Source organism: Crotalus tigris, unplaced genomic scaffold, assembly GCF_016545835.1.
Source record: "Crotalus tigris isolate CLP2741 ecotype Arizona unplaced genomic scaffold, ASM1654583v1 scf7180000018954.1357295, whole genome shotgun sequence".
Classification (NCBI taxonomy): domain Eukaryota; kingdom Metazoa; phylum Chordata; class Lepidosauria; order Squamata; family Viperidae; genus Crotalus; species Crotalus tigris.
Window position 1 is genome coordinate 1234594 of NW_024097293.1, and position 14185 is coordinate 1248778.

The 14185-nt window shown below is 37.1% G+C and overlaps 1 protein-coding gene across 1 annotated transcript; it reads left to right on the forward strand.

The window, feature by feature from the left end:
• Window positions 1-9142: 9142 nt before the first annotated feature.
• On the forward strand, window positions 9143-10165 carry LOC120314601 (olfactory receptor 10A7-like). The gene has a single exon (XM_039357863.1). It carries the CDS (start codon window positions 9143-9145, stop codon window positions 10163-10165), a length of 1023 nt encoding a protein of 340 aa, XP_039213797.1.
• Window positions 10166-14185: the final 4020 nt, after the last annotated feature.

Consider the following 14185-nt stretch of genomic DNA (forward strand, 5'->3'; position numbering starts at 1 on the left):
TCTACTACCCCATAACAGGCACCCATGAAAAGTAGACAGTTCGTGCCTTCTTTGCCAGAAGCTTTGAAATGCAGCATCCGGACACGTGTCAGGCCATCCTGACAAAACCCAGGTCAGCACGTGTGTGAGCATGTGATCAGTGGCAGTTTCTGCAGCCACGTCCCTAGCATTGAGGGGAGATTCAGGTAACTCCTGAATAGACAGAATGTTAATAACAGGAGCAGGATCTGCCTCTATTTATTTGAGAGGTAATCTGCTGAGGCCATCAGCATGGCACATCTCTTTTCCTTGTTTATGAATAAGTGTATAATCATATGCTGACAGGAAAATTGACCATCTCAGCATACATGGGGAAATGATGTGTGGTGTCTGTTTGTTGATAGTAAACAACCCCAACAAAGGTTTATGGTCTGTATAGACCATGAAATGGCGGCCATATAAGAAATCATGGAATTTCTTTATGCCAGCCACTATGCCAGCCACTCTGTCAATTTGAGCGTAATTCCGCTCTGCAAATGACAGAGTTCTTGAATAATAGGCTACAGGGACTTGTGTCCCATCAGCCTTCAGATGGCTCAGTCTGGTCCCACCCCATAAGGAGATGCATCGCATGTGATGCATATAGGCAGTTGCTCATTGAAATGCACCAAAATAACATTGAAGAGAGCAAGGCCTTAACCTCATTGAAACTCCTTTCATGGACCTTAGTCCACTGCCATGGAGCCTGCTTGTCTAAGAGCCGGTGTAATGGCTCTGCCACTACAGCCTTGTGTGGGAGAAATGTGTGATAAAAATTCAAAAGCCCCAAGAAAGCTTGCAGCTCACTCTTAGACTTGGGACTTGGGGCCTGCTGAATTGCCTGAAACTTGGATTCAGCAGGGTGAATGCCTTGAGCATCAATCCTGAAACCCAAAAAATCAGCAGAAATGACTCCTATTTTGCACTTGTCTTGCTTCAATTTAAGGCCTGCTTTGTGAAAACAAAGCAAAACAGCCCTTAATCTTTCTGCCAGAATTTGAGATGACTCCCCAGCAATGAGGACATCATCGAAATAGGGAATACCATGAAGTGTACGTTCCATGACACTTTGAAATATGCCAGGGGCTACATTAACCCCAAATTGCTGTCTATTAACTTTAAAGGCCCCTCTATCTGATACAATTGTTTGGGCCTCTGCAGTTGCCTCGTCAACAGGTAGCTATTGATAAGCCTGTGCTAAATCAAGTTTTGCAAAAAGGCGCCCCCTCCCTTCAGGGAGGCCAAAATGTGGCTCACAACTGGCACTAGATAAGCATGCTGTTGCAATGCTTTATTCAGTGTACACTTATAGTCTGCACATATGCAGACTTCTCCATTAGCCTTTAAAGGCATGACAATAGGGGTTTCCCATGGACTAGAGTCCACAGGTTCTAAAATGCCCTGCTGGAGCAGTTTGTTCAGCTCTGCATCTATCTTGCTTTTGAGGACAAAAGGCACCCTTCTAGGCTTGATCCTGATGGGCGTGATAGTGGGGTCTAAACGTAATGCAATGGGAGAGCCCCTGTAGGATCCAAGCTCTGAGCTAAACACATCAGCAAACTCCTTGCAGACTTCTGCAAAGCCCAACATTTGCATGCTGTGAAGCCCAGTCACCTCGATTCCAAGGGCCTCAAACCAATTGAGTCCAATAAGACTTGTGCGTTCACCCCCAACTACCACCACATCAAGAAAACCTTCAAAAGTTTTATGCTGCACTTTGAGTGTAGTCTCCCCCTTCACACTGACTTTGGAATTCTGGAAGTCAGTGATTAAATTCGATGGCCTGAGTTTGACTTGAAGGCCACTACTACTACAAATTCTCTTGAATGTGTCATGTGAAATGATGGATAGAGAGGATCCGGTGTCCAATTCCATCGATAAGGGAACCCCCTGCAACTTCACGTCAATGCAAAGTTTTTTCTTAAGGGGCTTGTGTGTCCTTGTTCTCAGAATATTCCTGTGCAATGCGCAGAAACCCACCCTGTGTTGGCTGGGGACTCTTTCTGAAGCAATTCTTCCCGAGGTTGGACCTTCTTGTGACCCAAACAGATGGAGGCAATGTGGCCTTGCCTACCACATGCCCTGTAAAGGGTGGAATGGAACCTGCAGTCAGCTCGCTTGTGACGTCCTCCGCAACCGAGACACTGAAGAGATGCTGGCCCTTGATTGGATGCCCTTTTAGCCTTCTTTCTGCTGGCTGGTGAAGTCTGTCCACCTCCTCTTCAGGATCCACTTCTGAACCTTCTCGAGCGTCCTCTTGATGGACTGATGCGACTACTGTAATGCCTTTGGTGAGTCGCAAAGCCTTCACAGCACCTCCTGCAGCCTCTTCAGCTGCAAACTTTCGCAAGACATCTTGGAAAGTGACTTCAGCTTTAGCAAATATTTTTTGTTGCAGCTCTCTGCTTCTAAGACCACAGACAAAATGGTCTTGTAAGCACTCTTCCAGGTTCTTGAACTCACAAGGCCTGGCTGCTTCTCTCAAGGCAGCAATGAATTCAGCAGCAGACTCACCAGGCTTCTGGTCCCTCTGCTCAAAAGCGTGCCTCCATGCAATTACAGATAGCTTCAGATGAAAATGATCCTTCAGCATATTTTTTAAGTATGTGAATGTTACAGACTCAAGTGGTGCAGGAGCGACTGGATTTTCAGCCACATCAAAACTGTCCTGTCCACAGATGCACAGCAGGGTTGCTGCCTTTAACCCATCTTCTCGAACCTGGTTGACTCGCAGGTAGTTTTCCACACAGGCCGCGTAAGAGTTCCAACGCTCTGGGTGCGACACGTCGAATTCGGACAGCTGACCAATTTTTGACATCTCTGGCTTCTGCTAGCCTCGCTGCAATTCTGGCTGGGAAGAGGCCCGTTTGACAAGCCCACCTCCAGCATTTTCGTACTGGTAGGTGAGTGCCGATCTGAGCGCTGACTTCCCATCTTCCAAGTCTTTTTGTAAAGACTAGGTTCCTTGCGTTGTTTTCTTCTTTGCAGTGATCCCACCTTTGTCACCAGTTTTATGCCTTGGGGTACGCTGCATTGAAGCAACACGCACAACCAGTTTCAACCAAGTTCTTCTTTATTCAATCCAGTTCCACTCAACAAGCAACAGGCTTGCAGGCCTTTTGTAGTTTCCCAAACAGCCTATCATAATTCTCCCTTTTTCACGCCTTGCGCCTGCACACAAGGCCGGCGCCAACCAGTCTGGTCCTGGGCAGCTTTTGGAATGCCCGGGACTATTTGCAACACTTCTGGACCTTCTGACCTGCCTCAACAGACCCAGGACACAACAAATAGAGTGATGTATATTCTGTTTAGCAGTATTATTTGAGAATTCAGAGTAGATTATGGAGGGACAAGATTGTTTTATCTGAGGTTGCTCTTCTCTCCATATTTCGGAGGTTATTCTGCTTTAATACTTGTTGCCTTTCCATGTATTTCCATGTATATTTATATGTATATATGTTTGTATAGACAGATGATAGATAGATAGATAGATAGATAGATAGATAGATAGATAGATAGATAGATAGATAGACAGACAAGCAGACAGACAGTGTGCATGTATATGTTTATGTGTATAGCTATGTATATGGTTTTAATTACAGTAATGAAAACTAATACAGATTGGACTCAAAGAGAGAAAGATAACTAAAAAGAGAATAAAAGGAAAAGGAAAGGAAAAAAGAAAGAACAAAAAAGAACACAAAGAAAAGGAAAAAGTGCAAGAAAGGAACAATAAAGAAGTCACTTCCAATCTTTATCACAAGTATAACAGCTCTTTATCGCTATATGGTTACAAACAGATATCTCGTCTTCTCAAAACCCATTTCTTATCTATAAGCAACTTCATAAGACATAAAGTTTTCAATTCTAGTGCCAGCAAAAATTCTGTAAATGGTTGCCCAAATTTCATTAACAGGTGTCTTATTTTAACCTTGATCAAATAAAGAGAATACAGAGAAGAGCAACAAAGATGATTAGAGGACTGGAGGCTAAAACATATGAAGAACAGTTGCTGGAATTAGGTATGCCTAGTTTAATGAAGAGAAGAATGAGGGGGGCATGGAAGCAGTGTTCCAATATTTCAGGGTCTGCCACAATGAAGAGCGAGTCAAGCTATTCTCCAAAGCGCCTGAAGGCAGGACAAGAAGCAATGGATGGAAACTAACCAAAGAGAGAAGCAACCTAGACCTAAGGAGAAACTTCCTGACAGTTAGAACACTTAACCCGTGGAACAACCTGCCTCCAGAAGCTGTGAATGCTCCAACACTGGAAGTTTTTAGGAAGAGGCTGGACAGCCATTTGTCAGAAATGGTATAGGGTTTCCTGCCTGAGCAGGGGGTTTGAGTAGATGACCTCCAGGGTACCTTCCAACATTATTATTATTATTATTATTATTATTATTATTATTATTATTATTATTATTATTATTAACCTACTTTATATTGCTTTACCTCTCAAAATCTTAATCTTTAGTTCATTAAAATATTCTCGTGGGAACTGATCTCTTTTTAAGGCTTTAACAATCCTCTTTTGTAAATCCAGTAAAAAGACATTATCCAGGTCTTTCTCTTGGTTTATCATTTGTATTTTCCTTTTTATTTTTAAAACTTTACCTAGCTTTGCTTGTATATCCAATAAAAATGGTATCTGGGTTACTCTTTTGATTTGCAAGTACTGTTTCCATATTATATAATACCTTCTGTTTTGTAATCCATAGTTTTTTAAATCCAATGTTTGTTTCTACTACTTCTGTGTCAAACAAGTTTTGTGCCATTTTTCATTAACATTTTTTAAACATTATCAATACATAGAAACATGAGCTGTGATGGCACAGTGGTTATCAATATCAGTATCAATATCAATAGCCCTTACACTTATATACTGTTTCACAGCGCTTTACAGCTCTCTCTAAGTCATTTACAGAGCCAGCATACTGCCCCCAACAATTTGGGTCCTCATTTTACCAACTTTGGAAGGATGGAAGGCTGAATCAACCATGAGCCAGTGAGAATTGAACTGCTGGCATTTGAGAGAATAAGCCTTCAATATTGCATTCTAATCATTCCATCACCACAGCTCTTCAAATACAGTATTGCAGGCTAACTCTGCCTTCAGACATGATCCTGACGGGCTTGAGGTTGACTCAGCCTTGCATCCTTCAGCGGTCAGTAAAATGAGAATCCAGATTGATGAAGGGCAAACTGCTGAGAGAGTGTTATAAAGAACTATGGAGTGGTATTAAATTTAAGTGCTATTGCTATTGCTATATTTTGGCTATTAATTTTTGGTTCAGTTCTTCAAAGATCTCCTTTAATATTTCAACAGTTACAGTGTCTATGGAGATTCAGAGGTTCTTTGTTTTTTGTTTGAAGACATTTCACAAACTGAAGAAGCTTCTTGGATGAGAAACAAATGTCTCCAAGGAAAACAAAGTCCAGTTGCCTTTTGAAAAGCACCTTTGGAACAACTGTTACAGTGCTTTGTTCATTTGTAAAAGGAGTGATTTCCCCCCCTTTTTTGCTGTCATCTTTAGTCCCCTCTAGTGTCTAATTTAAATCATAAGGTTTCTAATAGACAAAATAATATGATCGCCATGAAAAGCTGTTTATTTTATGTAGTTTATTTATTAGCTAGCGCAACTTACAGTAAAAAAATTCAATATTCCAAATTTGTCTGGACACTTATAGTTAATATTTTTTTTGTTCAGAAATGAAGAATGAAGAAGAAGATGAATTCATTGTGGTTTTTCAAACTTGTCATTTTTGAAAAACTCTTCTAATTTTAAGATGTTAGATTATGGGTGTCAAACTCGCTGCGTCACATGATGTGTCGCAACATATCACAACTTTTTTACATTGCCAGAGCTGGAGTGGGCGCAGCCTCAGCATGATGCAACCGACCACTGGTAGTTTGACACCCCTGTGTTAGATTACAATTTCTAAAAATGATTAGAAGTGAAGCTAGCAAACATAGTGTCCTTTAAATGACTCTGCTGTTGTTGAGAGCTTGCTGATTAATCCCTTTGTTTCCTAGCACTCAAACTGATAGAATGAGGAGCAGCTGCCCAGAGCACATGTAAGTGATTTCCCATCCTCTCCAAAGTTCTTAAAGTTTCCAAAGAACCAGTCTATTCACTGGTTCTTTGGTCTTTGTTGTCCCTATTCTCCAGAGAGACTCATTTAATTCACCATGCCTTCACCAAAGTCTTCTATTTGAGAAATTTATTTTTCAATGGACGCTTGATTTGAAAAATTAGTTTTCATCTTCCTTTGTTGCCAATATACAAATATTTTTCCTGTATTCAGTTTTTCATTGTATAGTATATGTATCCCCTGGTTTAAATGTGCTTTAGTAGTTTTAATAATTTTAAGAAAAATAAATGGAAATGTGCTTGATATTTTTTTTTTAAAGGTGAGTTCTTACTACAGCTCCAGTCACTATACACTACATCAGGTTAATGATTCAAAGTTTCAATGAAGATTCCAAATAAAAATACTTTTAAAAAAAAGATCTACAGAAAAATACAGGAAGCTCAAAGTGTAATCTATAAGAAAATTTGAAGAGAAAAATAAGCAATAATTTCTAAAATTGAATTATCTGGCTGTCATAGTACAAACAATTTGGTCTCTGTGGATAGTGTATAATCTAACTGAGGAAAATAAATGCAAAATTTATAATTATTTATTATTATTTTATTATGCTTGCCTTTTCCTTGATACAGGATGACTATGGACAAGCCAAATTTTCAAAATGCTGATGATAGAAAGTATAGATGGATTTTAATTTTTTGACTGAATTCAGTCTTTGTACTCTCAGGATGACCTGAATTCTTTGTACTCTCAGGATGACCTGCCTGAAAATTTTCAAATGTTCAGAAGCAGGGAGCTCTAAACATAGCAATCCCAGGGATGAAAAATTAACGGAGATATCTCCTTTTGGGTATTTACTGAGTTGCCTCAGTAAACCAGAAAATCAACAACAAATTAATTAATTATATATACTTAGAAACATTTCTGGAGTATAGCAGAAAAGCCTCCAACTTGCCCAACTTATTTAGAGAAAAATCAGTATTGAATCTTTGGAGAATCTGTCATTAATATAGTATAATATTCTATAACAAATATAAAATTTAACAATATATTGGCATAAAGCAGATTGAATTGATCTGATATAATCCTGAGCAGAAATAATTTCTGGATTTCTCAATTGATTTCTCTTCTCTACTTTCAGTAGAAGAAACATCCAAATGCATATATTGAATTTGCAGAGTTCTTATTGTACTATCCTCCATACTGCATTTGATTTCATGCTATTTTGGGGGGCCAAGGACTTCAATTAATGAATCTGTGCAAGATCTATGGTCCTTACCTTTCCTATGGCACAGGATGACTAATGAATAAATCAATTTTTCAACATACTGAGGGCAGAAGTATAAAGGGTTTTATTTTCATGAATAAATATGACACTTTATACTTCAGGAAGGCATGTCTGAAAAAGATTTCAAATGAGTCAATTAATCCTCAAAACCAGGAAGTGCTAAATAACACAGAAATCCCAGGGAAGAAAAAATAACAGAGAAATCTCCTTTTGGATGTGTAACTGAGTTGCATCAGTAAACCAGAAAATCAATGCCAAGTCTCCCAGGATTAATTAATTATATATTGGTAGACACATTTCTATTTATAGCAAGAAAAGCTCCAGCTTGAGAACAGGTCCTTCACAAATCATTAGGAGAAAAATCTATACCAAATCTTTTGAAAATTAGTCATTAATATAGTGGAGAGAAATTCCAGTTTCAAAGCAATTATACATTGGAGAAGACTGATGCACTTTTTCATAGCAGTCTTTTCCATTAGAGCTTGAACAGCTTAGCAGATTGCACTAAATCAGATTGCACTAAATGTTTTAATTTTGGTCTTTGTGGTTTGTAAACTTTTACCACATGTGTGAGCCCACCTTCTGTTAAAACACAAAATGCATTCATGCAATGTATAAAACCATCCCAGGGAAAAAAGAATACAAATCATTGGGACTCTTTTTGTCTTTGTGAAAATATATGATATTTTTCTTTGGAGAAAATAACTTCTGGTGCTTAAACAGATAGCTTCTTGTGCTATAGCTGACTTTAGATATCATTTATTATGCAGTTTCAACTTCTGGACTGATAGCATAATGTAGAATTTATTTCAGGAATGGCTGAAGAAAAACATTTATTCTTCATATAGTAAGAAATTAGTTTATCATTTTCATTCCTATCTAAAGTTTGATTATTGATAAGGAAATAGTGAGATAGTGTGGTAATACAATGCAGATTTTTCGAGAATAAGAGTCAAAAAATTAATATTCTGTGAGTATTACATTATATTCTTTATGTCTTTGATTCAGTCTTGACTCATGATTACTGCTTGAATGAATTCCTATTAAAAAGTTTTATTCAAATATGTGAAAAATTATGTATTAAGAGTTTAGTGTTAAACATTATTTGTGGTAAATACAAGATTATTTCATTAATACTACATTATATAATGTAACTATGTTGCACAGTCTTCCCTTTTTTCAAATAAACATAAATACAATGCGTTAATGTTCCACATATCTTCTGAAATATATTAGGTATGTCATTAAGTCCAGTCATCTTTCCTTTGGTACTTTTCTTGGTCAATAATCTATCTCTTTTTTAAATTCCAAAATCAAATTACTACAAAAAATAGAAAGGTTGTGACTTGTGTAGAGACAACTATATCTATAACCAGAATCATGTGCATATCACAACAAATACTCTAGAAAAAAAATGTAGCTTTCAAAGAAAGGGATCCCGATGTTATAGAATTATTTATTTCAAATTGATCACATTTTAGAATTTGGGAAAGGAAAGAGAAATGGAAATGTTTGATCCAATTATATTGTCCTCAATCATAGGCCTTAGATAGAAGTACAATTTTGCTACTTGTAGTGTAAAATCCCAGTCACTCTGCTATTTGAATGAAATAATACTGAATATCAGCTAATAATATTTACAAAATACTTTTAGCAAAATTTAAGAAGTCATAAGAAAATTTAGCATAACTCTGCCTTTAAACATGCCTGCTTAATATATGTTCTAGATTTGATTGACATTTGATACATGGAAGAAATTTTGCATATTGAAAATGGAAATAAGACCAGTGTCAAAGAATTTATCCTTCTGGGTTTTGGCAGTTCCCCTCAACTGCAGCCTTTCCTTTTCACATTCTTCTTGGTGATTTATCTGATCACAATAACTGGAAACATCTTCATATTTCTGCTAGTTCTGGTTGATCAGCAACTTCACACACCAATGTACTTCTTCCTGGCAAATTTGTCTTTCCTGGACACTTGCTATAGCTGTATCTTGCTGCCTAAAATGTTGATCAGCTTGCTGACTGGTGAAAGAACCATTTCTATCCATGGATGCCTAATGCAATATCATTTTGTGTGCCTTTGTGGAACTACAGAAACATACATTTTGGCTGCAATGTCTTACAATCGCTATTTGGCAATTTGTAGACCTTTACGCTATGTTTCTATTATGAATAAGAAACTCTGTTTTCAGCTTATGGCTGGGGCATGGATAAATAGTTTGATATTTGATGTGATTCTGGTGGGTTTTACCACTCAGTTATTCTTCTGTGGACCTAACATCATAGATGATTACTTTTGTGACTTTCGTCCATTGCAGAAATTATCACGTACTGACACAAGTCTCATTGAATTAATTGCTTTTTGTGAAGCTGTTATTTTCATAATTGTTCCATTTCTATTGACCATCACCTCCTATGTTTGCATCATTGGAACCATCATCAAAATCAAATCCACCACTGGAAGGCAAAAAGCCTTTTCAACCTGTTCTTCTCATCTCTTGGTGGTTTCCCTCTTTTATAGCACATTAATAATTGTGTATGTGCTGCCAGACACTCCCTCCATCAGACCTATGAATAAAATCTTCTCCATTTTCTATACAGTTATGACATCCTTGTTCAATCCTCTTATCTATACTTTGAGAAACAAAGAAGTTCACAAAGCCATAAAAAGGCTTTTTAATAAAAAAATAATGCATCATATAAATCATCTGAAATTTACAACATCTCTTCATTACATTAGTTTACAAAATTTTAATTGTAGATTTTAAAATCTGATGTACAGTAAATAAGTGGACATTTATTAAAAGTTGTTGATACTTTTTGTCACCAGGATGTAGAAATTTCTTTACAGTCTCTTATCCTTGAGATATTATTTATGTCATTATTATTATGTGATATGATACTATCACATATAATTATTTCAGTGAGTTCAATCATTTAGATTTTTCAGAATATGATTTTGTACATCTTTATTAAATAAAGGAATTTGCATTGAGGGCTTGGGATTTTATTGATTCAGTCTTTGAGTCATTCTTCACTAATGGAATCACTGTCTCTTCACCTCTCACATTATTCTATTAATTCCTGAGACTGAGGCTGGGATTAATTCCAAACTAACCACTGAGTCTTGATGCTCTCCACCTGAATAAAATGGGAGGCTCTGTCAATTTCTCTTCTAATGAGGAATTGTCTAGTATGATTTTTGTAGTGGGTATTGTCTATCTAAAACAGAAAATATTTATCTTCATTAGGATTTCAGAATTGAGACTTGAATATTACATTCTCTTTGAATGTGAATCACATAAATGTGAATTTAATTTGACCACATAGTGGGAAGATGTATTATCACCCAAAATTAATGGACTGGTCTTCCTTAGTTTCCACCCGTTGCTTTTTGTCCTGCCTTCAGGCGCTTTGGAGAATAGCTTGACTCCCTCTTCTTTGTGGCAGCCCCTGAGATATTGGAACACTGCTATCATGTTCCCCCTTGTCCTTCTCTTCATTAAACTAGACATACCAAATTACAGCAGCCGTTCCTTATATCCTTTAGCCTCCAGTCACCTAATCATCTTTGTTGCTCTTCTCTGTATATTTTCTAGATTCTCAACATCTTTTTTACATCGCAGTGACCAAAATTGGATGCAGTATTCCAAGTGTGGCCTTACCAAGGCATTGTAAAGTGGTATTAACACGTCATGTGATCTTGATTCTATCCCTCTGTTAATGCAGCCTAGTACGGTGTTGGCCCTTTTGGCAACTGCAGCACACTGCTGGCTCATATTTAGATGATTGTCCACTAGGACTCTGAGGTCCCTCTCACAGTTACTACTATTGAGCAAGGTACCCCCTATACTATACCTGTGCATTTGGATTTTCTTACCTAAATGTAGAACCTTGCTTTATAATTATAGCCTCTTCAGTCAATACTTCTCCTGTACCAGTCCATCTGCAGCCATTCATCAATTTGGTTTGCTGGATCCTCATGAATTCCACACATGATGCTCTCCAATTCTGAGAGAAGCCACCAGGGCTTACTGCTACTGGTATATAAAAGAAAAAAGATAGAAAAACAAAATACCCCCCTCTTGTTCTTTCTTGCAACAATTACAAATAAATTAATAGTTCCTTGTCCTCTATGATAATTACATACATGGTTCAATTTTTCTTGTAGCCCTCCCCATTCATGAACCCAAAATCATTTTCATTTCTGTTCACATGTTGGCAAAAAGTCCATGAAAGGCTTTCAGAATTTTATAGAAATATTCATATTTTAGGCCTGATCAAACAAGCCAACTTCATATTTCTTTCTTTGGCTTCTAACAATCTTAATTTTTAGTTCATCAAATTGCTTTTTTCTGTTCAAAGCAGACTTTCTTCCATCTGGAGATTTTTTTTTCAAGGTTAGAAACCCTCCTTTGCACATCCAAAAATAAATCCTTACCCAGATCTTTTTTCATTGTGATTTGTCATTTGTGTTTCCACTTTCAGTGTCATCTCAGTACTGTATTAAAACCTTTAGTTCTTTTATTTTCTAGTATTTCTCTATGAACAAAAATTTATATCACTCTTCCTCCTCTCTATCTATAATGTTTTCCATATATTTTGTCTATTAAATCAATCACTTCTTTTTTATAATTTTCAAAAATACATTTACTGGCTTCCAGTTTGTGATTGTGGCACTGGCGGACACACGGACTGATTGGTCCCTCCGCTGTCTAGTTTTCTCCTGCCGGGGGACCCTGAAAAGGGTCAAAAGTCGCCCTGGAGGGATGACGAGCATGAAGAGGACCTCCAATTGATTATGGAAAGACAGCAACCCTACTGTTTGATCCAGGGCAGCTCTTTGGACCGATGGGGAAAAGATCGGCCATTTATGTGGCCCATCACTAAGGCCAAAATTACTACCAAGCACTTAGAAAGTACTGCGGAGGAACTGGGTGAGATCTTACCTTTTTGTATCCCAAGTATTTTCCTGCTAAAAGCCTTCTGAAACGTCTTCCCCCTGCCAGGAGAGAGGGAAGGGAACGTCTTTTTCCCACCCTCTAAAATAGTGGCGTCTGATTACTTAGGGAAAATAAAGCCCTAAAAACCAACAACTAAGTAACTGGATTTATATTACCTTGATATCTGGGGACCCAAATATCAAGGGTCCCCAGATATCAAGGACCTGTCACCTTATCTACTTGTAAAAAAGATGTAAAAGAACTTAAATTGAATAAAAACCTAGCCCTGGTTTTGAAAAAGACTTTAAATGATAAGTAAATATTTTTGACAGAGACCTGCTCACTGCCCAGATCTGTCCTTGGTATTATCTAAAAGAGATAAAAAGCTGAGAGAACAGCTGGATAGTGAAATTGGCTACTAGGAACTGTGGAGGTGAACATTTGCTGACTTTCATTTAATAAATAGCCTTCATTAAAGGACCATCTATAACTATGTTAGAAATGGAGGGGGACCAGCAACAAATTAATTATAAACTTATACTTGAAAAAATTCTTGAAGCTAATGAGATAATTAAATCCAGACTGAAGGACAAAGGCACCAGCTTAAACCTACAAAATGAAACTCTGATTCCAACTAAAGAACTTTCAACCCCAAAAACAACAGAAATGGAAGAAATTAATACCAGGACAGAGGACTTTAAAGATCAATGTACTGAAAAATTTTGATAAACAAACCCTGATAGCAATTAAAGAACCTACAATCCAAAAAGCAGCAGAAACGGAACAAAGCAATACCAAGATGGAGGGTGTTAAAGACCAACAAGTATAGTATACTGAAAACCTAGACAACCAAACAATAATCATAAAATTGGACATGACTGTCTACTTGAACCAGAAGAAACCTGAGGAACAAGAAGATCAAACTGAATCAAAGATAAACATACTAGAGCAAATATGGAGATCTGAGCCACCAGGACAACAATTTAATGATTACAAATGGGCCAGCTTCTCTGGAAAATTGATAACTAGATAGTCTCCTTTGATTCAAGTAACATGTACAAGAATGAAGGGAGATTTATCTGATGATTTAAAGGCATTGGTGTGGAAGCCTGGTTGGTATAAAAAGAAAGTCGTAGTTAGATTTTAAAAATGGGATCTTTTGATTTATGACAGAGGATCCTAAAGTCTCAATTAATGGGCTAAAGGGAGATTTCGAGATGAAGGGAAATATGATTATTAGATTTAAATACTGTTGTTAATTGATAAAAATAAGGGATCAATTGGCTTAACATTCAGGATTTTGATTTATAAGGGAAATGAAAATTAATTATTAGGAATTAGCTTTGAACTATTGTTTAGCCTAGATCAGGGGTAGGCAACCTTGCTCTTTTATGACTTGTGGACTTCAACTCCCAGAATTCCTGAGCCAGCCATGCTGTGGGGAAAGGGAGAGGTTTCTAAGCTGAGCCATCTGGCTCAGGAATTCTGGAAGTTGAAGTCCACGAATCATAAAAGAGCCAAGGTTGCCTACTCCTGGCCTAGATAATATAGATGATGGACTTGAGACAATAAAGGATACTCTATTAGTAAGTGGTGATGTATTAGAATGAGAAATAGAAAATGTTTATGAAATAAGATAAGAATATATTTAAGTAAGTAATCTGTGTATTTTAGATATTATAACTTTTATGTAGTGAAATAAAGGAAATTTGGATTACCTGAAACTTAAATACTATGGATATTAAAGAGTAAATTGGAATATTGTAATTAAAAATTAGGTAAAATTTAAAAACAGGACATGGATATGTATAAGCAAAAATATATTGATAAATGTTTTAACTGAGT